Source organism: Pseudophryne corroboree, chromosome 2, assembly GCF_028390025.1.
Source record: "Pseudophryne corroboree isolate aPseCor3 chromosome 2, aPseCor3.hap2, whole genome shotgun sequence".
NCBI classification, from domain to species: domain Eukaryota; kingdom Metazoa; phylum Chordata; class Amphibia; order Anura; family Myobatrachidae; genus Pseudophryne; species Pseudophryne corroboree.
Window position 1 is genome coordinate 790,834,321 of NC_086445.1, and position 27,197 is coordinate 790,861,517.

A 27,197-nucleotide genomic window follows, 5' to 3' on the forward strand; every position below is an offset into this window, starting at 1 on the left:
CCGGTCTCCCACCACTTAGCTCAAGTACCTCCCCTAACGTTAAAGGAAATGGCACTAGCCCTGATTTGCTATGACCCTGAGGTACTTGAGAGCATACCCAACAATCTGTTTGGTTTAATACGTTACCCACTAAGGAGTGATAGTCACTTAATGGATGCCGGTCCATATGGATATTAAAACTGGATTGGCATTTCTTTATGCACCCATCCTCAATCAAATTGTCACAGAGCCTACAGATACAGTTTTCTTCAGCTAACAATCCATCACAATTTCTTCTATCGGATCGTTTTCTGATACTCGCCTTTGCTTGTTGGCTTGGTTGATCTTGGAAAACTGCGCCTCCATCATCATAATCGGAACCCATTCCAGAACCTCTCTCGACCTCTATGGTCCTCTCGCCGGAACAGACTGCTCTGGTCAACATCATGGTTAACATCAAAATCCGGATCACAGTCTCTTGGGGCAAGTCCATCTTTGAGGAGGAAATGGAGAAGAATGAGAAGGGGGAAAAAGAAATTTTAAGGGAGAGGGGATGGGAAGTGGAGGAAAACAATAAAAGGGAGTGGGGAGTCGACAGCTGCTTTCGGTCTTCAAGGCTCAGGTGCCGCCTCAGTCCTCCTGGAACAGACACTCCAGTGATACAACCTCTACCGTCTGTTCCTTATCACGGGACTTCTCTGGGTCAGCAACCTTTTTGCAGTGGGATGAATGGACCCAAGTCTCTCTCTCAGCAACCTTCAATGCTGTGGTGCTAGTCAATAAGACCTGGTATGGTCCTTCCCATCTATCAATAAGACAACCTGAGCGTAGAAAATTCCGTATCATTACATAATCCCCAGGTTCAATGTCATGACAATTACTATCTGGTAAATCAGGAATCACCAACTTCAGATTATCATTTTGATTCCTCAACTGTTTACTCATGTTAATCAAGTATTTTACAGTTACTTCATTGTTACATTTCAAATCATCCTGAGGGTTAATCATGACATGCGGTTGTCGACCAAACAAGATTTCAAAAGGAGACAGATTAAGAGGGGACCTGGGAGTGGTTCTGATGCTATACAAAACAATGGGTAAAGCTTCTGGCCACGTCAATCCTGTCTCTGCCATTACTTTACTCAATTTATTTTTAATAGTGCTGTTCACTCTTTCGACCTTCGCACTCGCCTGTGGACGGTACGGAGTGTGCAGCTTGCTATCAATACCCATTAATTTACACATTCCTTGAAAGACATCACCGGTAAAATGGGTACCCCTATCACTTTCAATGATTCTAGGGATACCATATCTACATACAAATTCCTGCACAATTTTCTTAGCTGTAAACATAGCGGTATTTGTAGCTGCTGGAAATGCTTCGACCCAATTCGAGAAAACATCTATACAAACAAGTACATATTTCAAATTTCGACATGGGGGTAATTGAATGAAGTCAATTTGTATTACCTGGAAAGGGCCGCCGGCAGGTGGGATATGGGATGGTTCTGTAGGTATTGCTTTTCCAACATTCTTTCTCAGACAGGTAAGGCATGACATTGCTCTTTTACCCGCATGAGAGGAGAATCCTGGGGCGCACCAGTATGCTCTTACCAATTTGCACATCCCCTCCTTGCCTAGATGAGTCAGCCCGTGAGCTGCTTCAGCCAGACATGGAAGGTATGTCCTGGGGGCCACTGGTTTACCATGTCCATCCGTCCAGAGCCCTGAGGACTCCTGGCCATATCCCTTTGCCTTCCAGACTGCCCTTTCCTGTGTGGAACACAAATTCTGCATCTCACACAACTTCTGTGTGTTGATGGTATTAAATACCATCAGTTGTGTGATGTCTGTCTGTATGGGGGTAGCAGCTGCTAACTTAGCAGCTTCGTCTGCTCGGCTGTTACCAAGTGATACTGGGTCTTGGCTATATGTATGTGCTTTACATTTGATAACAGCCACTCTGTCGGGTTCCTGTATCGCTGTTAGAAGCCTTTTTATGTGAGTTGCATGCGCTACCGGTGTACCAGCGGCCGTCATGAAGTTTCTGAGACGCCATAGGGCTCCGAAATCATGGACTACCCCGAATGCGTATCTAGAGTCGGTGTAGATATTGGCTGACTTACCCTTAGCCAATTCACATGCTCTGGTTAGGGCGACCAGTTCAGCAACCTGGGCTGAGTGAGGTGGGCCTAGCGGTTCCGCTTCTATGGTGTCTTGGTCATCTACGACTGCGTATCCAGTACACAAGTCTCCCGAGTCTGACTGTCTGTGACAACTACCGTCCGTGTAGAACGTGAGTTCTGCATCTTCCAGTGGGTTGTCACTGATGTCAGGCCTTGCGGTAAAATTTTGGGTCAAATATTCCATACAATCATGTGTATCTTCCTTTGTATTGAATCCTCTTTCCCCAGCACTCTCACCTTCCACCCTTTGTGCCTGACCAGGCACACCTGGGAGATATGTTGCAGGATTTAATGCACTGCATCTCCTTATGGTGATGTTTACGGGGGCCATTAGTGCCAATTCCCATCTTGTAAACCTCGCTGATGAGACGTGTCTGGTTTGGGCAGAATTCAATAAGGCTGATACTGCATGTGGCGTATGGATTGTGAGGTTGTGGCCTAGCACGACGTCTTCGCTTTTTGTCACTAGTAATGCTATTGCAGCAACGCTTCGCAAGCATGTGGGGAGGGATCGCGCTACCGTGTCTAGCTGAGCGCTGTAGTATGCAACTGGCCTGCTGGCATCACCGTGTTTTTGGGTTAGTACACCTGCTGCGCAACCAGCACTTTCTGTTCCGTATAGTTCAAAGGGTTTCCCATAGTCTGGCATACCTAGTGCTGGCGCCTGCGTTAGGCACTGTTTGAGTCTCTCAAATGCTGTTTCGGATTCGTCTGTATGCGAGATCCTATCAGGTTTGTTTGAGGAGACCATTTCCTGCAAAGGTAACGCCAATATGGAAAACCCTGGGATCCAATTACGGCAATACCCACACATTCCTAAAAACGTCCTGATCTGTTGCTGAGTTTGTGGCAGTGTCATGTCTCTAATTGCTTGGATTCTATCAGCGGTCAGGTGTCTCAGTCCTTGTGTTAGACAGTGTCCCAAATATTTTACCTTAGTCTGGCATAATTGTAACTTGTCTTTGGAAACCTTGTGACCTGTGTCTGAAAGATGAAACAGGAGCTGTTTCGTATCCTTCAGAGAGGCTTCCAGTGAATCTGAACACAGCAGTAAATCGTCCACGTACTGTATCAATACTGATCCACTCTCCGGTTGGAAAGACTGTAAACAATCATGCAAAGCCTGAGAAAATATACTTGGACTATCTATGAAACCTTGGGGTAACCGAGTCCATGTGTATTGGACTCCTCTGTATGTAAAAGCAAACAAATATTGGCTGTCAGGGTGCAGAGGTACCGAAAAGAATGCGGAGCAGAGGTCAATAACAGTGAAAAATTTGGCAGTGGGAGGAATTTGCATTAGGATGACAGCTGGATTAGGCACTACGGGGAACTGACTCTCAACTATTTTGTTAATCCCCCTTAGATCCTGCACTAGTCTGTAACCCCTCCCCCCACTCTTTTTAACAGGGAAGATGGGACTATTGGCTGTGCTGGACGTTCTTACCAGAATGCCCTGTTGCAGCAAGCGTTCTATTACTGGGAAAACTCCTAACTCCACCTCTGGCTTCAGAGGATACTGTGGGATTTTTGGAGCTATCCTACCATCTTTTACTTGTACAACTACTGGAGCTACGTTTGCCATTAATCCAGTGTCCTGTCCATCTTTTGTCCAAAGTGACTCTGGTATCTGAGATGTCATCTCTTCTATTTGGGATGGATTCCTATTTGTCATAATGGAATGTGACATTAATTTTGATGGGGAGTCTAACATGTCTCGTACTTCCTGAGCGTGATTCTCAGGAATGTCCAAGAATACACCTTCAGGAGTGCAATAAATGACGCAACCCATTTTACATAGTAAGTCTCTACCCAGGAGATTAGTTGGTGCCGATGCAGCCAGCAAAAAGGAATGCTTGGTATGCAAAGGCCCTATTGTAATCTCGGCTGGTTTGCTAACAGGGTAGTGCTGGACTACTCCTGTTACTCCCATGGCTGGAATTGTCCTACCAGTGGTTCTCATGCCCACTGTCGAATTTATCACTGACTTGGCCGCCCCTGTGTCTACAAGAAAGTTTAAAGTTTTACCAGCTACATTGATTGCAATCTCTGGTTCGCTTCCAAGACTGGCAATCAACTTAACTGGCTGCAGATTACAGGTATGGCCACACCCCTATTGGGTATGGTGACCTGCCTGTACCCCGCTGGCAGCGACTACTTGTGAGGGAGTTAGCTGGGAACTACCAGAGGCATGCCAGTCTCTGTTCGGGGGATATCTTTTTGTTTCCCCTGTATGTGGCTCAAAACTCCGCCTCTGTGGACCCTGCTCCCAATGTCGTGTGTCGTGTCGTTGTCTAGGGGGTTGAAAAGATCTTTGTACACTCTTTGTTCTACATTCTCGTGCATAGTGTCCCGGTCTGTTACAGGAATAACAAGTTATTACAGTTGATTTACTTACAGGATTCGATGGTACATACGCAGGCTGCCTTGTGGTCAGCGCCTGTATACTTACTGACATCAGCTTATCACTTTGCGACTCCCTGTGTCTAGTGATGTTTCTGTCGTGATCAATAGCAGCCTCTCTCAAAGTGGACACCGACAGACCTCGCCAACATGGTTGCGTGGTCTGTACCCTAGCCTTTAATGTTTCCTTTAAACCATCCATCAGTACAGATACTGCTACTTCTTGATGGTTTGGGTTGGTCCTAATATCTTCTATACCAGTGTATTTTGCCATTTCTAATAGTGCCCGGTGAAAATATTCTGTTGCCGTTTCGGATTCCTTTTGCTTAATGGAGAATATTTTATTCCATTTAACAACGGCTGGGAAATACTCTTTTAGTTGTAAATTTATCCTTTTTACATTATCTTTGTCGTACACATCTGTAAGCGGTACATCTTTATCTAGTCCACAATCAGTCAAGAATTGAACTGAGTCGACATTGGGAGGTAAGCAAGCTCTTAGTACTATCTGCCAATCCTTATTATTGGGCTCTAAAGTGTTTCCTAGATCCCTGATGTATTTTTGGCTTGCAACTAAATCTTTTCTGGGGTCTGGGAATTCAGACACTATGGTCCTTAATTCCATTCTAGTAAACGGGCAATACATGGCAATGTTCCTAACGGGTGTGGCTCCTGATGCGTCTGTTTTCCCATTGGGAACTACTATCACCTTAACTGGATTAATTCTAACAACCTCATTCTGTGTAGATTCTACAGCTTGTGGTGAAATTGTTTCAGTATAATGCATGGTGCCGTACTTACCCGTTGACACGACCTCACCTATCCCTCCGCTAGGGGCCTTCACTAATCTCGTGTGTGGAGCAGTTCCTACTGTGGTTTCTGATATGGTGGCCGCTAGAGAGAGCGCTGAAATTGTTGCCGAATCGTCTTCTTGATCACACTCCTGAGGAAGGTTCAAAACAGGGTACAACTTGCACGGGTTAATAATCGCATGGGTTACTTGGTTAACATCATTAACATTTACAGGGTTACTAAGAGTTTGTGTTTTACAACCCAGTGCGTTTCTCTCCGCAATCAACTTCTCTCCTGCAATGTATGGTGGAGGAGGGGCTGTGGCTATCAGCTTCCTGACTGCCCCAGATCCCGCCGCCAGAGCCAAACCTCTCTGTATCTCACCTTCCTGCTGCCACAACTGTAAATAATCATGATGCTGAATTCGTCTCTTTGTTGATTTTATGAGACATATCCTCCTCCTTAAATTTTGTAACACTTCTGGACTGAAGCTACCTATTCTTGGGAATTTGTCCCTGTCTTGTACAGTCATTCTCTCCCATTCATCACATAAAGATTCTGTGTGACTTCCGTATTTTTCACACATGATGTACCTTGCCGACCCGACGGGTCGGTTCTCTGAATCAACCCGAACCAAGGTTGATCGCCCCCTACCTGAACAATTGGCCCCCATAATCTGCAGGTGTTGCTTACTACTCCTGTGATCTTTATATCACGGTCTTCAGCGAACCCTTACAGCAAACCAAATTATTCACAATAGGCCGGCGGTGGCGGTTTACCGAGTACCCCACTCACTCGCCCACCTCGACCAATACGACCTGATCACACCGATATGGTGCTGGCGTACTCGATACAGGGCCCCTATGGAACCTTCTGTTTACTGGAACATATGAGGGTTACCCGCAGGACACTTACTCTTTCCAGTAAAGGTGGGGTTGTTAGATAGTTCCTGAGTGACCAGCGAACTTCCCTTCCAAAAATAAAAAATTACACAAATCACGTCAGAATGTACAAATAGCGTTTGTGACCACTTTACTCTAATGGTATTAGGTCAGATTACTAACTACTGCACACAATTACGTGCGGTACAATCGTTCAGTACATAAGCACTACTTGTCATGTACTGAAAGATCAATGGAATCGATGTTTCCGGCCGCGATTCCTTCAGCAAGAGCTTATGGCCTATATGGGTTCTGCACCAACACCCCTGGCGTTGTGCCTCTTGTACCTTTATAGCGGACCTCTTTGTCTATTTTACCTGTTACCTTATGACCTCCTGGTCTGTTACCTTATGACCTCCTGGTCTGTTACCTTATGACCTCCTGGTCTGTTACCTTATGGTCCGCTATACTCTAATGCTCAAATATTATTTAACCAGGGATGCCTCCCTAGCCACCGTATATGTCACTTATACGTATGTTCCTTGACGAGTACCCGACTTTCCTTTTGGTTCAACCTCTAAGTTATATAAACTTATGTGATAAAAACACACTCACTCAACACATGTACACTTTGTTTCTATATCTATTTCTGCGCAGAAATTTTCTTTAGTCCAGCTGTGTTACCAATTAGGAGCAGGATCTGTTAAACTAAATTTCAGATTTCCAAAAATAGACTTGCGTTATTTACCGCGTCGCGTTATCTACCGCTGTGCGTTACTTATCGCCTTTGCGTTAATTATCGCTTTGCGCTAAAATCCAACTTTTCGTGACTTGAGTTACGTGGGCGTAACCGGACGCTACGTTGCGTAATGAACGCTGCGTGCGTCTGCCTTTGGATTGCGTACGCTAGTCTTTGTTAGCGACACGTGTACGCAAAACAAAGATCCACCGTAACACAATTTCTACCTTTATCAATGTAGATGATCCCTGATCATCTACCGCACACCACGCTGACTGCCTTATCTCCCAGACAAGCCGTGTGTTGGTCTATACTTTAACTATTACCTCTACTATGAAATAACAGCAAATCTCTTTTAGCACTTTCTATCAACTATAAAAATTGGCAAACAGGAATAGTGATATACGAAATTGAAAAAGAAATGCAGATATATATGTATGCGTGCGTGTGTACGCAAGACAGAAGAGAAAAACAGTTTCAAAAGACACAAGCGTTTTGTTCTTACTTCCGGTTCCCGGATTCCTTCAGCACTCTTTATCTAAGCGAAGCAGACGCTTATCCCGTCAGCACTGCGAGACAACCTCCCACCCTTTGCTGGGGGATAATGTCTGCTGATCTACCTAGTGCAGATATGAGAAGGACAGGACGAGTCCCCAATTGACAATGTTAAATTCCTTTGTCGTATAAACAACCCTTAATGAAGTCTAAGAACACAGTACGCTGATTACTTAAGAAGTACCGTAAGGGTACGCTAGTTGCGTAACGATCGCTCAGCCGTAGGCGAGACGCTCAAGCGTCACGTTCGCTCACGGCCCAGAGATCACAGGACAGCACGTTATTGGTTATGACTAGAGTAATGATTCGCTATGGCGTAGCATACGCTCGAGACCACGAGGAGGTCACCAGCGGCGCAGACGCTCACAACGCTATACCTTTATGACTAAACCTTTTATCAATGAAATACACAGAATACCTTAATGTGAATACAGGGTGTAAGTGCAACCTTGTGTAACCTGACTAACTACAAAGCTGCTTGAGCGTCACCGACGCTCAAGTGAACACAACACTATGAGAAAATACACAGATACCTGTTTAGGGTCCAAAGCCTATTAACTGTATTATATCTAATATACTTGCAAAAAGAATCACAGTACAAATGATACACTACAATATAACAGAGACTTCCTAACCAAATAACTATACAAGAAGTATACTACAATACTATGCTGATCTAATACTATACAATACTAATCAATGGGAGATACGAGAGAAAGAGAAGAGAGAGAGAGAGAGACGGAGAGAGAGAGAGAGAGAGAGAGAGAGATTGGCTCACAGTAAGACAATATGATTACGGAGAGAAACTTACGCACAAGGGTAAACGATCGCATGCGCCTGGACATCCAGCACCCGATTTTCAGCAATGAGAACCGTTGAAGAGTGAGAGCTGGATGTGGTCGGCCTGCCTATTTATGCCCCACACACAATGCAATCTCATAGTCCCTACAATCCCATTGTCCATTGGACGTCGGAATACGGCCCTGTATCATAACAAAAGGTCATAGGTTGATTCATACAGGTGGGCTGTGACGATTTCAAACAGCTCAGGTGGGTGGGAAACTAGGTTTCCCGCCGCATACCCGAGTATGAGTAAATAGTAGAAATGGACATAAACTTCTTATGTCCATAACTATTCGCACGAGCGATTAATACGCTCCAAACCAACACCGGAATATTGCTAATTAAATACTCTTCCGATGGGTACCAAACACTGCTGTATGACTCTTGTCAGACCCTTCGTACAATACAAAGAGGAATTCCTCCATTCCGGGACTTTCTATATTAACCAAACTTTCAGAAACTATCAAAGGGATCATGATCTATAAACTACATTAATTGTGAAAATATGTAACGAATGAGTCGCACGCTACGACTACATAAACTCTACCGTAAATACGCATACCGTGCGCCCGCGGGTGCACGCTATTGCGGGTATGCGCCTTCACGGGAGAGCGTACGCATGCGCAGCGCGGACCAGTGTGCGGTGCAAATATGGCAACGTGCATAGAGACATTTTTCTGACTTTGACAAGACAGACGCCGAAATACCGACAAATGCTCAGTATTCCCACTCTGTTTGTGGGTCCACGCCACCAACAGAGTGGGAATAGAACCTTTGGCAAGCAAAGTGAACCACCATGCCCGATGCATGGAGAGGGGACTCGCTGCCTCGATTTCCGCAGACTGGACGCCACTGTCAGTATAGTGACAACCAGCATCCCGCCTGCCGGGATATCATATGTATCCTGTTTGGACACCAAGACATCAGACAGTTGCTTCAGGGTATGTACGTCTGCTCTAAAGCAGAGTGTACAGTATATTTACATATACTGTACTTAAGTGAGGAAAAATAAGAATTTACTCACCGGTAATTCTATTTCTCGTAGTCCGTAGTGGATGCTGGGGACTCCGTAAGGACCATGGGGGTATAGACGGCTCCGCAGGAGACTGGGCACACTAAAAGAAAGATTTGGTACTACCTGGTGTGCACTGGCTCCTCCCTCTATGCCCCTCCTCCAGACCTCAGTTAGGATACTGTGCCCGGAAGAGCTGACACAATAAGGAAGGATTTTGAATCCCGGGTAAGACTCATACCAGCCACACCAATCACACCGTATAACTCGTGATATTTAACCCAGTTAACAGTATGAAATACAACTGAGCCTCTCAACAGATGGCTCAACAATAACCCTTTAGTTAGGCAATAACTATATACAAGTATTGCAGACAATCCGCACTTGGGATGGGCGCCCAGCATCCACTACGGACTACGAGAAATAGAATTACCGGTGAGTAAATTCTTATTTTCTCTGACGTCCTAGTGGATGCTGGGGACTCCGTAAGGACCATGGGGATTATACCAAAGCTCCCAAACGGGTGGGAGAGTGCGGATGACTCTGCAGCACCGAATGAGAGAACTCAAGGTCCTCCTCAGCCAGGGTATCAAATTTGTAGAATTTAGCAAACGTGTTTGCCCCTGATCAAGTAGCAGCTCGGCAAAGTTGTAAAGCCGAGACCCCTCGGGCAGCCGCCCAAGATGAGCCCACCTTCCTCGTGGAATGGGCTTTCACTGATTTAGGATGCGGCAATCCAGCCGCAGAATGCGCCAGCTGAATTGTGCTACAAATCCAGCGAGCAATAGTCTGCTTAGAAGCAGGAGCACCTAATTTGTTGGGTGCATACAGGATAAAAAGCGAGTCAGTTTTCCTGACTCCAGCCGTCCTGGAAACATAAATTTTCAAGGCCCTGACTACGTCCAGTAACTTGGAATCCTCCAAGTCCTTAGTAGCCGCAGGCACCACAATAGGTTGGTTCAAGTGAAAAGCTGATACCACCTTAGGGAGAAACTGGGGACGAGTCCTCAATTCTGCCCTATCCATATGGAAAATCAGATAAGGGCTTTTACATGACAAAGCCGCCAATTCTGACACACGCCTGGCCGAAGCCAAGGCCAATAACATGACCACTTTCCACGTGAGATATTTGAGATCCACGGTTTTAAGTGGTTCAAACCAATGTGATTTTAGGAAACTCAACACCACATTGAGATCCCAAGGTGCCACAGGAGGCACAAAAGGGGGCTGAATATGAAGCACTCCCTTTACAGAACTTCAGGCAGTGAAGCCAGTTCTTTCTGGAAGAAAATCGACAGAGCCGAAATCTGGACCTTAATGGAACCCAATTTTAGGCCCATAGTCACTCCTGACTGTAGGAAGTGCAGAAAACGACCCAGCTGAAATTCCTCTGTAGGGGCCTTCCTGGCCTCACACCACGCAACATATTTTCGCCAAATGCGGTGATAATGGTTTGCGGTTACTTCTTTCCTGGCTTTTATCAGCGTAGGAATGACTTCCTCCGGAATGCCCTTTTCCTTTAGGATCCGGAATTCAACCGCCATGCCGTCAAACGCAGCCGCGGTAAGTCTTGGAACAGACAGGGCCCCTGCTGTAGCAGATCCTGTCTGAGCGGTAGAGGCCATGGGTCCTCTGATAACATTTCTTGAAGTTCCGGGTACCAAGCTCTTCTTGGCCAATCCGGAACCACGAGTATCGTTCTTACTCCTCGCCTTCTTATTATTCTCAGTACCTTTGGTATGAGGGGCAGAGGAGGGAACACATAGACCGACTGGTACACCCACGGTGTCACTAGAGTGTCCACAGCTATCGCCTGAGGGTCCCTTGACCTGGCGCAATATCTCTTTAGCTTCTTGTTGAGGCGGGACGCCATCATGTCCACCTGTGGCCTTTCCCAGCGGTTTACCAACAGTAGGAAGACTTCTGGATGAAGTCCCCACTCTCCCGGGTGTAGGTCGTGTCTGCTGAGGAAGTCTGCTTCCCAGTTGTCCACTCCCGGAATGAACACTGCTGACAGTGCTAGTACATGATTTTCCGCCTATCGGAGAATCCTTGTGGCTTCTGCCATGGCCACCCTGCTTCTTGTGCCGCCCTGTTGGTTTACATGGGCGACTGCCGTGATGTTGTCTGATTGAATCAGAATCGGCTGGTTTTGAAGCAGGGGCCTTGCCTGACTTAGGGCATTGTAAATGGCCCTCAGTTCCAGAATGTTTATGTGTAGGGACGACTCCTGACTTGACCAAAGTCCCTGGAAATTTCTTCCCTGTGGGACTGCGCCCCAGCCCCGAAGGCTGGCATCCGTGGTCACCAGGACCCAGTCCTGTATGCCGAATCTGCGGCCCACTAGAAGATGAGCACTCCGCAGCCACCACAGTAGAGACACCCTGGTCTTTGGAGACAGGGTTATCAGTTGATGCATCTGAAGATGCGATCCCGACCACTTGTCCAAGGTGGAAGGTCCTTGCATGGAACCTGCCGAATGGAATTGCTTCGTACGAAGCCATCATTTTTCCCAGGACTTGTGTGCAGTGATGCACCGATATCCGTTTTGGTTTTAGGAGGTCTCTGACTAGAGATGACAGCTCCTTGGCTTTCTCCTGCGGGAGAAACACTTTTTTTCTGTTCTGTGTCCAGAATCATCCCCAGGAACAGTAAGCGTGTGGAAGGAACCAGTTGTGACTTTGGAATGTTTAGAATCCAGCCATGCTGTTGTAGCACTTCCCGAGATAGTGCTACTCCGACCAGTAACTGCTCCCTGGACCTCGCCTTTATTAGGAGATCGTCCAAGTACGGTATAATTAAAACTCCCTTTTTTCGAAGGAGTATCATCATTTCTGCCATTACCTTGGTAAACACCCTCGGTGCCGAACAGTCCAAACGGTAGTGTCTGGAATTGGTAATGGCAATCCTGTACCACAAATCTGAGGTACTCCTGGTGAGGAAGGTAAATTGGGACATGCAGGTAAGCATCCTTGATGTCCAGGGATACCATGTAATCCCCCTCGTCCAGGCTTGCAATAACCGCCCTGAGCGATTCCATCTTGAACTTTGATTTTTTAATGTATGTGTTCAAGGATTTCAAATTTAAAATGGGTCTCACCGAACCGTCCGGTTTCGGTACCACAAACAGTGTGGAATAGTAACCCCGTCCTTGTTGAAATAGGGGTACTTTGACTATCACCTGCTGGGAATACAGCTTGTGAATTGCCTCTAGTACAGCCTCCCTGCTCGAGGGAATTGTCGGTAAGGCCGATTTGAGGAAACGGCGGGGGGGAGTCGCCTCGAATTCCAGCTTGTACCCCTGAGATACTACTTGAAGGATCCAGGGATCCACCCGTGAGCGAACCCACTGATCGCTGAAATTTTTGAGGCGGCCCCCCACCGTACCTGGCTCCGCCTGTGGAGCCCCACCGTCATGCGGCGGATTTGGAAGAAGCGGAAGAGGACTTTTGTTCCTGGGAACCTGCTGCGTGGTGCAGCTTTTTTCCCCTTCCTCTGCCTCTAGACAGAAAGGACCCGCCTTTTCCCCGCCTGTTTTTCTGAGGTCGAAAGGACTGCACCTGATAGTACGGCGCTTTCTTAGGCTGTGAGGGGACATGGGGTAAAAATGCTGACTTCCCAGCTGTTGCTGTGGAAACAAGGTCTGAGAGACCATCCCCGAATAACTCCTCACCCTTATAAGGCAAAACTTCCATGTGCCTTTTAGAATCTGCATCCCCTGTCCACTGCCGAGTCCATAAACCTCTCCTAGCAGAAATGGACAATGCACTTATTCTAGATGCCAGCCGGCAGATCTCCCTCTGTGCATCTCTCATGTACAAGACTGAGTCTTTTATATGCTCTACGGTTAGCAATATAGTGTCCCTGTCCAGGGTGTCAATATTTTCTGACAGGGAATCTGACCAAGCAGCAGCAGCACTGCACATCCACGCTGAAGCAATAGCTGGTCTCAGTATAACACCAGTGTGTGTATATATAGACTTTAGGATAGCCTCCTGCTTTCTATCAGCAGGTTCCTTTAGGGCGGCCGTATCCGGAGACGGTAGTGCCACCTTTTTAGACAAACGTGTGAGCGCTTTATCCACCCTAGGGGGAGTTTCCCAACGTGACCTATCCTCTGGCGAGAAAGGGAACGCCATTAGTAATTTTTTTGAAATCACCAATTTCTTATCAGGGAAAGCCCACACTTCTTCACACACTTCATTTAATTCTTCAGATGGGGGAAAAACTATTGGTAGTTTTTTCTCCCCAAACATAATACCCTTTTTTGAGGTACCTGGGTTTATATCAGAAAGGTGTAAAACCTCTTTCATTGCCTCAATCATGCCACGAATGGCCCTAGTGGACATTAAATTTGACTCATCGTCGTCGACACTGGTATCAGTATCCGTGTCAACATCTGTGTCTGCCATCTGAGGTAGTGGGCGTTTTAGAGCCCCTGATGGCCTTTGAATTGCCTGGGCAGGCACGAGCTGAGAAGCCGGCTGTCCCGCATTTGGCATGTCGTCAAATTTTTTATGTAAGGAGTCGACACTTGCACGTAATTCCTTCCATAAGTCCATCCACTCAGGTGTCTGCCCCGCAGGGGGTGACATCACATTTATAGGCATCTGCTCCGCCTCCACATAAGTCTCCTCATCAAACATGTCGACACAGCCGTACCGACACACCGCACACACACACAGGGAATGCTCTTAAAGGACACAGGAACCCACAAAAGCCCTTTGGGGAGACAGAGAGAGAGTATGCCAGCACACACCAGAGCGCTATATAATGCAGGGACTAACTGAATTATGTCCCCTATAGCTGCTATAATATTTACTGCGCCTCAAATCTGTGCCCCCCCCTCTCTTTTTTACCCTTTTCTGTAGTGTAGACTGCAGGGGAGAGTCAGGGAGCTTCCTTCCAGCGGAACTGTGAGGGAGAAATGGCGCCAGTGTGCTGAGGGAGATGGCTCCGCCCCTTTTTCGGCGGACTTTTCTCCCGCTTTTTTCTGTATTCTGGCAGGGGTAATTTCCACATATATAGCCTCTGGGGCTATACATTGTGGTTATTTTGCCAGCCAAGGTGATATTATTGCTGCTCAGGGCGCCCCCCCCCAGCGCCCTGCACCCTCAGTGACCGGAGTGTGAAGTGTGTATGAGGAGCAAAGGCGCACAGCTGCAGTGCTGTGCGCTACCTTGGTGAAGACTGAAGTCTTCTGCCGCCGATTTTCCGGACCATCTTCTTGCTTCTGGCTCTGTAAGGGGGACGGCAGCGCGGCTTCGAGAACGAACACCAAGGACGGGTCCTGCGGTCGATCCCTCTGGAGCTAATGGTGTCCAGTAGCCTAAGAAGCCCAAGCTAGCTGCAAGCAGGTAGGTTCGCTTCTTCTCCCCTTAGTCCCTCGTTGCAGTGAGCCTGTTGCCAGCAGGTCTCACTGTAAAATAAAAAACCTAATATATACTTTCTTTCTAGGAGCTCAGGAGAGCCCCTAGTGTGCATCCAGCTCGGCCGGGCACAGAAATCTAACTGAGGTCTGGAGGAGGGGCATAGAGGGAGGAGCCAGTGCACACCAGGTAGTACCAAATCTTTCTTTTAGTGTGCCCAGTCTCCTGCGGAGCCGTCTATTCCCCCATGGTCCTTACGGAGTCCCCAGCATCCACTAGGACGTCAGAGAAATATCTAAAATATGAGGAGTAAATACAAAATAATGTTATTATGGATACTTAAAGACTGTAAGGGTGTGTGTACAAATATATAGGCACACAAATATGTATGTTAAGAACTATTGCTGGATTTCAGCAATAATCATATAATTCTTCCCTGAAAATGCATCTCTGCTTCTAGTTTTGTATCCTTATACTTGATGCAATCATCAGTGTCATTGGGCCCATACATCAGGCAGAAGCTGGGACAATTCCCCATTCTGCAGATGCCGAGGTCAAGCAATCAGAGAAATCCAGGACGTTTGATTTCCTGGATTTTCCAATTCTGACCAAAATGTGGTTGGGATTAGCAAATCATGTTTGTTTTTAGCATGCTGTCTTTACTCAATCTGCCAGTGGATCTGCCTGTGGATCAGATTGTCAGAACGGGGAATTGGGCCTGTAGATTGTGCCCAGTGGCCATATCGAGGGTCGTTCAGGTGTGATTGAACCTGCGCGCATCGTTGCAAAGTACCGATTTTTGGTACTTCGCGCATGCACAGGACCCCTTCTGCGCCTGTGTAAACAGGTCCTAAGGCACAGGACACAGGCCAGCACCAGACTGTCATTGATTGACAGTCTGATGCAGTTTCGAGGGCGGCGAGAGGTTGCATATGGAAGACCAAGGGTGCAGCAAGCCGCCCGATGGTGGGTGCTTTAATCCGATGCTGCATTCTAGGGTGCATCTCAGATCACTACTGTAAGTGCATGCATGTAATAGATGCCTCCTGCTGCATTTACACACAGCGCGATCACTGCTGCTTCCTTGGAAACAGTAAGGAGCAGTAATAGCAAATCCAAACACACCTGAATGACCCCCATCATGCTGCAGGACTGTGGTAATTTGTAGTACCCCCATCATGCTGCAGGACTGTGGTCATTTGTAGTACATTTACAGAATTCTGTGAAAATGAAATATTAATGAAAACAAATTTTACCTGTAGAAACCAAAGTGTGATTTCTTCCACAAGCAGCAAATTTTACTTTTTCTGATTTTAATCCTGCAAAACAAAGTAAACACAACTGATTTTTTTCATCAACAGCACAGAAGGTCATGTCTGCTCTAAGTTTTAGATCATAATAAAGATCTCCAGGAATTCTATTCTCCCAGAATGGCAAGCTTCATTCATGCAGACACTATTCACAGTCATATATATCCCTTTCACACCGCAAATGCCAGATCCCACCCAGGAATTGGAAACGGGTCCTTCCCGGGTGGGATCAGGCATTGGACGCTACAGCAGGCTTCCCTGACCCTGCAATATGCCGGGTCTATACCGGGTAATTTGTGCGGTGTAAAATGGGTATCATATAGAGAAACTATCTTCATATTGCCATTTAGCTTGAGGAAGATCACTACATACCACCATACAATTACATTATTCATGTCAATTATAGCATTGGGACAGTTAATAACTTTACTCTGTTTCTTTCTCCCTCTCTTCATTTTCTTTACTCTTTCATGGGTTTTATGATTCTTTATATGGTTTGTCAAAGTCGAAAAATATCGTTATTCTCATGCCTTGTACTAACCCCATGCGCTTGCCCGCTGCTCGTGCACCCACTCCCCCGTGCGTACGCATCCCCTCAGGTTGCGTAAGGGACGCTCCGACGTCTCCTGCGCATGGAGATGTGTATTTACGGCGGAGTTTGCAAGCGTCTAGCGAGCGACTCGATCGCAACATATTTAATCCAAATAGTGCATTTTGTAGGTTATGGTCTCCTTAATAATATCAGTAAGTTTGTTTAGTATAACTGGTTCATAGACAGAGAAATCCCTCTTTACATGATACGAAGGGTCAGACAGGTTTCAGGTTTTTCAGCAGTGGTGTTTAGTATGCAACGGTAGAGTATATTATTAGAAACATTCCGGTATTGGTTTGAGAGAAATTAATCGCTCCTGCGAATAGTTATGTTTATAAGAAGTTTATGGACATTTACTATATTTGCAGTTCATTATCCATGCGGCGGGAATCCTGAGATTCCCTCCCACCTGAGCAGTATGAAATAGTCACAGCCCACCTGTTTGAATCAACCTATGACCTTTTGTTATAATGTAAAGACAGATTACTGTGTCCAATGAACAATGAGATTGTAGGCCCCTTTGTAGTGTACTGTATGCAGTGTACATAAGGCAGCCAGATTGGGCCAGCTCAGTCTACTCTCCACAGAAGGTTTTCATCACTGACTAACTTGAGAGCTGGTACCAGGACTGCGCAGCGATCATTCCCCAGTGTGTAAGTTTTTCTCTGTAACCAACTTGTTCTCTGTTTGTATTTGCCATACTCTCTCTCTCTCTCTGTTATTGTTACGCTGTTGTATATTGTATATGTGTAGTTATTATGTTTAGATATTGATGTTAGTCTGTAGTGTATGAAATGTTAACTGTATTTTCCCTTTTTACATAACTAAATCTCGTTAGTAAAGGTTTTGGAACCTTAGCAAGGTATTGTGTGTTTATTACATTGCTGAGAGTATTCGGAGCGTCTCAATCGCTCAAGCAGCTTTTATATTAACAAGGTTAAGAAGCGTTATATCATTACAGTATAAGTAAATCCCTTCATTGTGTTGCATTCAAGGTTTACTGTGTGTCATCCTGTGAGCGTCTGCGCCGCTCGTGTTCCTCTTGTGGGCACGGCGTCCGCTACGCTAGTAGCGTAGCATTACGGTACTCGGACCGCCTATAGCGTGCTCGATACCCAGCGTAAGCCGTGAGCGAACGTGTCGCTCGTGCGTCTCGACCACGGCCTAGCGTCTGCTACGCTAAGTGCGTACCCTTACGGTACCCCGTACGCCCATTGCGTACTGAGTCTCTTAATAATATATAGTGAATGTTATAAGATAAATATTTAGCTTTATCAGGTTCATGTATGATCTAATGCTCAAGGCATATGCCATATTTATTCTTGTCTTCCGATCTTTTTTATATGTAACCAATATCACAATAAAGATATTTTGCACTAAAATGCAATCTACAGTAGTATCAATTTATTAAAGTTTAAAAGTGATTTGGCCATTTTTAATGGTTTATATATTTTGTCAGAAAGGAGCAAATTTGATATGTTACATTAAATAGTTTTTTTTTATGTAGAAGTTAATGGAATAAGTAATTAAGTGATCTAGTTTTGTATATGCATGTGTATACACATGGATCGGACTAGTTTTTCCAGCACATCCCAAGTTGCTTGATCAGATGTAGCTCAGGAGAATTTGGAGGCCTTAAACTCACTGTTCAGTTTCTTAAACCATTCCTGAATATTTTTTGTAGTATGTCAAGGCATATTATCCTGCTGAAAGTGGCCACTGCCATCAGGGAATACCATTGCCATGAAGGGGTGCAACAATGTTTAGGTAGGTGGTACATGTCAATATAGCACCCACATGTATGCCAGCACCCAAAACTTCCCAGCAGAATACTGCCCAGAGCATCACACTGCCTCCACTGCCTTGATTCTTCCCATAGTGCATCCTGGTGCTATCTCTTCACCAGGCCACATCCTGCCTGCTTCTTATAGGCCCTACACATTCGGCGATGTGCCGCCGAGCTGCCCGACCACCGATACGGGCGATCCAGCGGCGGGGGGGCAGTGACGGGGGGAGTGAAGTTTCTTCACTCCCCCCGTCACCCGGCTCCGTAGACTTGCAGGCAAATATGGACGATCTCGTCCATATTGGCCTGCATGCACAGCCGACATGGCCCCAGCGATGAACGAGCGCGGGGCAGCGCATCGTTCATCGCTGGTGCCTCCACACTGCACGATATGAACGTTATCTCGTTCATTAATGAACGAGATCGTTCATATCGTGCAGTGATATCGGCATGTGTGTAGGGCCCTTTAGTGAGGCATGCAGGATTGTAGTGAAGTGTGCAAAATTGCAGTATCGTATGGAGGTGGCCGGGCATAATGACGTAAATAAGAATTTACTTACCGATAATTCTATTTCTCGTAGTCCGTAGTGGATGCTGGGGACTCCGTAAGGACCATGGGGAATAGCGGCTCCGCAGGAGACTGGGCACAAAAGTAAAGCTTTAGAACTACCTGGTGTGCACTGGCTCCTCCCCCTATGACCCTCCTCCAAGCCTCAGTTAGGATACTGTGCCCGGACGAGCGTACACAATAAGGAAGGATTTTGAATCCCGGGTAAGACTCATACCAGCCACACCAATCACACCATATAACTTGTGATCTAAACCCAGTTAACAGCATGATAACAGAGGAGCCTCTAGAAAAGATGGCTCACTACAGCAATAACCCGATTTTTTTTTTTTTTTGGTAACAATAACTATGTACCAGTATTGCAGACAATCCGCACTTGAGATGGGCGCCCAGCATCCACTACGGACTACGAGAAATAGAATTATCGGTAAGTAAATTCTTATTTTCTCTGACGTCCTAGTGGATGCTGGGGACTCCGTAAGGACCATGGGGATTATACCAAAGCTCCCAAACGGGCGGGAGAGTGCGGATGACTCTGCAGCACCAAATGAGAGAACTCTAGGTCCTCCTCAGCCAGGGTATCAAATTTGTAGAATTTTACAAACGTATTTGCTCCTGACCAAGTAGCTGCTCGGCAAAGTTGTAAAGCCGAGACCCCTCGGGCAGCCGCCCAAGATGAGCCCACCTTCCTTGTGGAATGGGCTTTTACAGATTTTGTCTGTGGCAGGCCTGCCACAGAATGTGCAAGCTGAATTGTACTACAAATCCAACGAGCAATAGTCTGCTTAGAAGCAGGAGCACCCAGCTTGTTGAATAAACAACGAGTCAGATTTTCTGACTCCAGGCGTCCTGGAAACCTATATTTCCAGGGCCCTGACAACGTCTAGCAACTTGGAGTCCTCCAAGTCCCCAGTAGCCGCAGGCACCACAATAGGTTGATTCAGGTGAAACGCTGAAAACCAACTTAGGGAGAAACTGAGGACAAGTCCTCAATTCCGCCCTGTCCGAATGGAAAATCAGATGAGGGCTTTTACAGGATAAAGCCGCCAATTCTGACACGCACCTGGCCCAGGCCAGGGCCAACAGCATGACCACTTTCCATGTGAGATATTTTAACTCCACATATTCAAGTGGTTCAAACCAATGTGACTTTTGGAACCCAAAAACTACATTTAGATCCCAAGGTGCCACTGGAGGCACAAAAGGAGGCTGTATATACAGTACCCCTTTCACAAACGTCTGAACTTCAGGGACTGAAGCTAGTTCTTTTTGGAAGAAAATTGACAGGGCCGAAATTTGAACCTTAATGGACCCCCATATTTCAGGCCCATAGACACTCCTGTTTGCAGGAAATGTAGGAATCGACCTAGTTGAAAATTCCTCCGTCGGGGCCTTACTGGCCTCGCACCACGCAACATATTTTCGCCAAATGCGGTGATAATGTTTTGCGGTTATATCTTTCCTGGCTTTGATCAGGATAGGAATGACTTCATCCGGAATGCCTTTCTCCTTCAGGATCCGGCGTTCAACCGCCATGCCGTCAAACGCAGTCGCGGTAAGTCTTGGAACAGACAGGGTCCTTGCTGGAGCAGGTCCCTTCTTAGAGGTAGAGGCCACGGATCCTCCGTGAGCATCTCTTGAAGTTCCAGTTACCAAGTCCTTCTTGGCCAATCCGGAGCCCGAATATAGTGCTTACTCCTCTCCATCTTATAATTCTCAGTACTTTGGGTATGAGAGGCAGAGGAGGGAACACATACACTGACTGGTACACCCACTGTGTTACCAGAGCGTCTACAGCTATTGCCGGAGGGTCCCTTGACCCGGCGCAATACTTGTCGAGTTTTATAAACATGTGGAAGACTTCTGGGTGAAGTCCCCACTTGCTGACAGTGCTATCACATGATTTTCCGCCCAGCGAAGAATCCTTGCAGCTTCTGCCATTGCCCTCCTGCTTCTTGTGTCACCCTGTCTGTTTACGTGGGTGACTGCCGTGATGTTGTCCGAATGGATCAACTCCGGGTGACCTTGAAGCAGAGGTCTTGCTGAGCTTAGAGCATTGTAAATGGCCCTTAGCTTCAGGATATTTATGTGAAGTGATGTCTCCAGGCTTGACCATAAGCTCTGGAAATTCCTTTCCTGTGTGACTGCTCCCCAGCCTCGCAGGCTGGCATCCGTGGTCACCAGGACCCAGTCCTGAATGTCGAATCTGCGGCCCTCTAGAAGATGAGCACTCTGCAACCACCACAGGAGAGACACCCTTGTGCTTGGTGACAGGGTTATCCGCTGATGCATCTGAAGATGCGACCCGGACCATTTGTCCAGCAGGTCCCACTGGAAAGTTCTTGCGTGGAATCTGCCGAATGGGATTGCTTCGTAGGAAGCCACCATTTTTCCCAGAACCCTTTCATTGATGTACTGAGACTTGGCTCGGTTATAGGAGGTTCCCGACTAGCTCGGATAACTCCCTGACTTTCTCCTCCGGGAGAAACACCTTTTTCTGGACTGTGTCCAGGATCATCCCTAGGAACAGACGACGAGTCGTCGGAATCAGCTGCGATTTTGGAATATTGAGAATCCAATCGTGCTGCAGCAACACTACCTGAGATAGTGCTACACCGACCTCCAACTTATTCCGCTGTGCATCACGCATATATAGAAATGCATCTTTTAAATGCTCTATAGGCAATAATATACTGTCCCTATCTAGGGTATCAATATTTTCAGTCAGGGAATCCGACCACGCCAACCCAGCACTGCACATCCAGGCTGAGGCGATTGCTGGTCGCAGTATAACACCAGTATGTGTGTAAATACATTTTAGGATACCCTCCTGCTTTCTATCAGCAGGATCCTTAAGGGCGGCCATCTCAGGAGAGGGTAGAGCCCTTGTTCTTACAAGCGTGTGAGCGCTTTATCCACCCTAGGGGGTGTTTCCCAACGCACCCTAACCTCTGGCGGGAAAGGATATAATGCCAATAACATTTTAGAAATTATCAGTTGTTATCGGGGGAAACCCACGCATCATCACACACCTCATTTAATTTCTCAGATTCAGGAAAACTACAGGTAGTTTTTCCTCACCGAACATAATACCCCTTTTTGGTGGTACTCGTATTATCAGAAATGTGTAAAACATTTTTCATTGCCTCAATCATGTAACGTGTGGCCCTACTGGAAGTCACATTTGTCTCTTCACCGTCGACACTGGAGTCAGTATCCGTGTCGGCGTCTATATCTGCCATCTGAGGTAACGGGCGCTTTAGAGCCCCTGACGGCCTATGAGACGTCTGGACAGGCACAAGCTGAGTAGCCGGCTGTCTCATGTCAACCACTGTCTTTTATACAGAGCTGACACTGTCACGTAATTCCTTCCAACAGTTCATCCACTCAGGTGTCGACCCCCTAGGGGGTGACATCACTATTACAGGCAATCTGCTCCGTCTCCACATCATTTTTCTCCTCATACATGTCGACACAAACGTACCGACACACAGCACACACACAGGGAATGCTCTGATAGAGGACAGGACCCCACTAGCCCTTTGGGGAGACAGAGGGAGAGTTTGCCAGCACACACCAGAGCGCTATATATATACAGGGATAACCTTATATAAGTGTTTTTCCCCTTATAGCTGCTGTATTTTTAATACTGCGCGTAATTTTAACCCTTTCTGTAGTGTAGTGACTGCAGGGGAGAGCCAGGGAGCTTCCCTCCAACGGAGCTGTGAGGGAAAATGGCGCCAGTGTGCTGAGGAGATAAGGCCGCCGAGAAGGGGGCGGAGCCTATCTCCCATTTTTCTGTGTATTCTGGCAGGGGTTAAATTCATCCATATAGCCCAGGAGCTATATGTGATGCATTTTTTTGCCAGCCAAGGTGTTTTTATTGCGTCTCAGGGCGCCCCCCCCCAGCGCCCTGCACCCTCAGTGACCGGAGTGTGAAGTGTGCTGAGAGCAATGGCGCACAGCTGCAGTGCTGTGCGCTACCTTGTTGAAGACAGGACGTCTTCTGCCGCCGATTTTCCGGACCTCTTCTGTCTTCTGGCTCTGTAAGGGGGCCGGCGGCGCGGCTCTGGGACCTATCCATGGCTGGGCCTGTGATCGGTCCCTCTGGAGCTAATGTCCAGTAGCCTAAGAAGCCCAATCCACTCTGCACGCAGGTGAGTTCGCTTCTTCTCCCCTTAGTCCCTCGATGCAGTGAGCCTGTTGCCAGCAGGTCTCACTGAACATAAAAAACCTAAAACTAAACTTTTCACTAAGCAGCTCAGGAGAGCCACCTAGTGTGCACCCTTCTCGTTCGGGCACAAAAATCTAACTGAGGCTTGGAGGAGGGTCATAGGGGGAGGAGCCAGTGCACACCAGGTAGTTCTAAAGCTTTACTTTTGTGCCCAGTCTCCTGCGGAGCCGCTATTCCCCATGGTCCGTACGGAGTCCCCAGCATCCACTAGGACGTCAGAGAAATTTGTATAATTTTAGCTCTGCTCATTCACACGTACTCGCAAATCTCAGCACTTTGACATGGTGGGAGCGGAGCTTAATGACACACTATTCTGGCCCCGTCCCCCGAAGTGTCGGCCAGCTTCCCCTCTCTGGGCTTCTCCTGGAGGAGACAAATAATGTAGGTACTGTAAGCCAATGGGGAAAATATGCAATATTTGAATGTAAAAATTCCAATGAATAATAACGTCTTTCGATGTTTTAAAATAGTAAAGTATGTCCAATAAAGACACATTTTTTCATGGAATTTTCTCTAAAAATCTGACCATTGTGTCTAATGATGTGGGACATGTACTGTAAGTTGAGGTGTTGTATTAGATAAGAAAGGGGTTCTTGAACTTGCAGAAGGGAGTTACAAGTATTTTTACCATTATTATACAAACTTGAATATAAAAGCTTTAAAATATATAAAGACATTTTAATGTACCCACAAAAAATCTAGGCACTTTTATTTGCTGAAATACACTTGCAGGCTATCATCCTGTAATAATTTATAAAAGTTACAAAGTCAATAATTTGACACAATATAACTGCCTCCAATACTTTGCTTATGTCCACTAGCAGCCTCCTATACTGAGCTGCTACCTTATTATACCACTTTCAGACCTTCTCCAAATTCTTGGATTTTGCACATGAACACGCATCATCCCGGGAATTTGGCATGTGTGAAAGGTCCCAACCCGGGAACACGTTCCCGGGTTGCCGACCCTGCAGTTGACCAGGGTTTTTCCCGGGACTTAAGTCTTATCATGACTTAAGTTCCGGGTAGATAACCCGGCTTAGGTCTGAACTGTGCGACATGGGAATTTGCTCCCGGCTCGCACCTACATGCCTCTGTTTGGCGCAGGACCACTGGAAGGGACGGAGCTGCCTGGAGGGAGCATGCGCCAGCTACTGTAGTCCATGCTGCAGTGTAGTTGTAGAAGCAGCCGGCGCAGCTAACAAAGGGGCGGCCTGTTGTGGTGAGTGAGTGAGTGTGTATGTATGTATGTATGTATGTATGTATGTATGCATGTATGCATGTATGTATGTATGTATGTATGTATGTATGTATGTATGTATGTATGAATGAATTAGGCATGTGTGTGTATATTACATGTATCTGTGTGTTTGAGTGTGACATGTGTATGTGTAAGACATGTACTAGTGTGATGCGAGTATGACGTCTGTGTGTATGTGTGACATGAGAGTAGCCTGGACTTCACATACAGTAGGTTGCATACTGCGGAAATAATGGGTGTAATTCCAAGTTGATCGCAGCAAGAATTCTGTTAGCAATTGGGCAAAACCATGTGCACTGCAGGGGAGGCAGATATAACATGTGCAGAGAGTTAGATTTGGGTGGGGTGTGTTCAATCTGCAATCTAATTTGCAGTGTAAAAATAGAGCAGCCAGTATTTACCCTGCACAGAAATAAAATAACCCACCCAAATCTAACTCTCTCTGCAAATGTTATATCTGCCCCCCCTGCAGTGCACATGGTTTTGCCCAACTGCTAAAAAATTTCCTGCTGCGATCAACTTGGAATTACCCCCAATGTGCAACACTCTGATGTGCAAGACTTTCCATTTGCAAATGAATTGCATGGCTATCACAAGCGCGCTTGATGAAAATATCATGAAAAATGGGATATTAATGTAATACGGGACTTCACACTATAGAACTCAGGGCAGGCTTCATTAAGCGTTAATTACATTCATAGTGTATGGAGATTAGGAGAACCTCTCTTTCCCTGCTTAATGCAGTCTTCCATCCTTGATCTATCTTTTTCTGTCTAAAATATAATAAAAACTGAAAAACTTTGATTTTATGTTTACCAAAAATTGAACAAAAATGAAATAAAGAAATTTAAGTTATATGGATTTTAATTAAAGTTGAAAACTAGTTATGCGTAGATTAAGTTTTAATAAAGATGGCTGCCAGCTACCACTGGCTTTGTATAAGATGTATGCAGCAGGAATTTTGTGTGCTTTACATTTGTTCCTTGTAACAATAGAAATATAGAGGGATATCTGCTCCCCCTGCAGTGACATGGTTTTGCCCAGCTGCTAACAAATTTGCTGCTGCGATCAACTCTGAATTACCCCCATAGTCACAGCTGCATACAACACTCATTTCAGTAATCTTTAGTGAGAATCGCACAAGATTTATAATTAGTACTGATACCAAGAAAGAATAGAGCTATATAGGTTTTCTCTCACTGTGTCTCTACCAACTTGATGACAGGCAAAAACATGATCAATGCAAACAGGCCATTTGTCAGTGAAAGTTATTTTGCCACTGTTACAATGCAGGAATGCTCTGAAGGCGGACTGGCACCTTATCTTGGGGGTGGGGGGGAATAATTCAAAGAAGCAAATCAGGGCACTGATATGTAAACTACCGCAGGTAATTGCTTCGCCAGGGGCTATCCGGATAAGCAGGTGGGTGTCGCGGCTTATCCGGGTATTTTGTTTCAGCTGCCTCAGGCAGACGAAACCAAATCCCCGAAAGCATCCCCTGCGGAAAAGGGGTTGCGGCTGGCAAAAAAAATATCAGAAAAACATCAGGAAAAAAATTGAATAACCCCCTATTGTCTACATCATATCAATATCTATTTTCAATAAAAAAATAACAACACACTAACAGTCCAGGTTTTAGCGATATCCATATTTGAGTAAAGATAGTTAAATCAAGGTAACTAAGGTGCTTATTATGAATTACTTGTGTTCAGGTATGGCTATCCTTAAAACCTGGACTGTGCCTTGACGAATGCCGTAGAGTTATAAAAAAAATAAAAATAAAAGGGAAAAAATAAGAATTTACTCAACGGTAATTCTATTTCTCGTAGTCCGTAGTGGATGCTGGGAACTCCGTAAGGACCATGGGGAATAGCGGGCTCCGAAGGAGGCTGGGCACTCTAGAAAGATTTATGACTACCTGGTGTGCACTGGCTCCTCCCACTATGACCCTCCTCCAAGCCTCAGTTAGGACACTGTGCCCGGACGAGCAGACATAATAAGGAAGGATTTAGAATCCCGGGTAAGACTCTTACCAGCCACACCAATCACACCGTACAACTCGTGATACTATATCCAGTTTGACAGTATGAAAACAACTGAACCTCTCAACAGATGGCTCAACAATAACCCTTTAGTTAACAATAACTATTTACAAGTATTGCAGACAATCCGCACTTGGGATGGGCGCCCAGCATCCACTACGGACTACGAGAAATAGAATTACCGGTGAGTAAATTCTTATTTTCTCTAACGTCCTAGTGGATGCTGGGAACTCCGTAAGGACCATGGGGATTATACCAAAGCTCCCAAACGGGCGGGAGAGTGCGGATGACTCTGTAACACCGAATGAGAGAACTCCAGGTCCTCCTCAGCCAGGGTATCAAATTTGTAGAATTTTGCAAACGTGTTTGCCCCTGACCAAGTAGCTGCTCGGCAAAGTTGTAAAGCCGAGACCCCTCGGGCAGCCGCCCAAGATGAGCCCACCTTCCTTGTGGAATGGGCATTTACAGATTTTGGCTGTGGTATGCCTGCCACAGAATGTGCAAGCTGAATTGTACTACAAATCCAGCGAGCAATAGACTGCTTAGAAGCAGGAGCACCCAGCTTGTTGGGTGCATACAGGATAAACAGCGAGTCAGAGTTTCTGACTCCAGCCGTCCTGGAAACATATATTTTCAGGGCCCTGA

The 27,197-nt window shown here is 46.2% G+C and overlaps 1 protein-coding gene across 2 annotated transcripts in view; it reads right to left on the reverse strand.

Moving 5' to 3' along the window:
• The window catches only part of RPGR (retinitis pigmentosa GTPase regulator), a 309,545-nt gene that overhangs the window by 236,356 nt on the left and 45,992 nt on the right, over nt 1–27,197 (reverse strand). For both annotated transcript variants that reach the window (XM_063955571.1, XM_063955570.1), the window contains exon 4: nt 16,016–16,078. In XM_063955571.1, the coding sequence (XP_063811641.1) occupies nt 16,016–16,078 (63 nt within the window). The remainder of the gene's footprint in view (nt 1–16,015; nt 16,079–27,197) is intronic.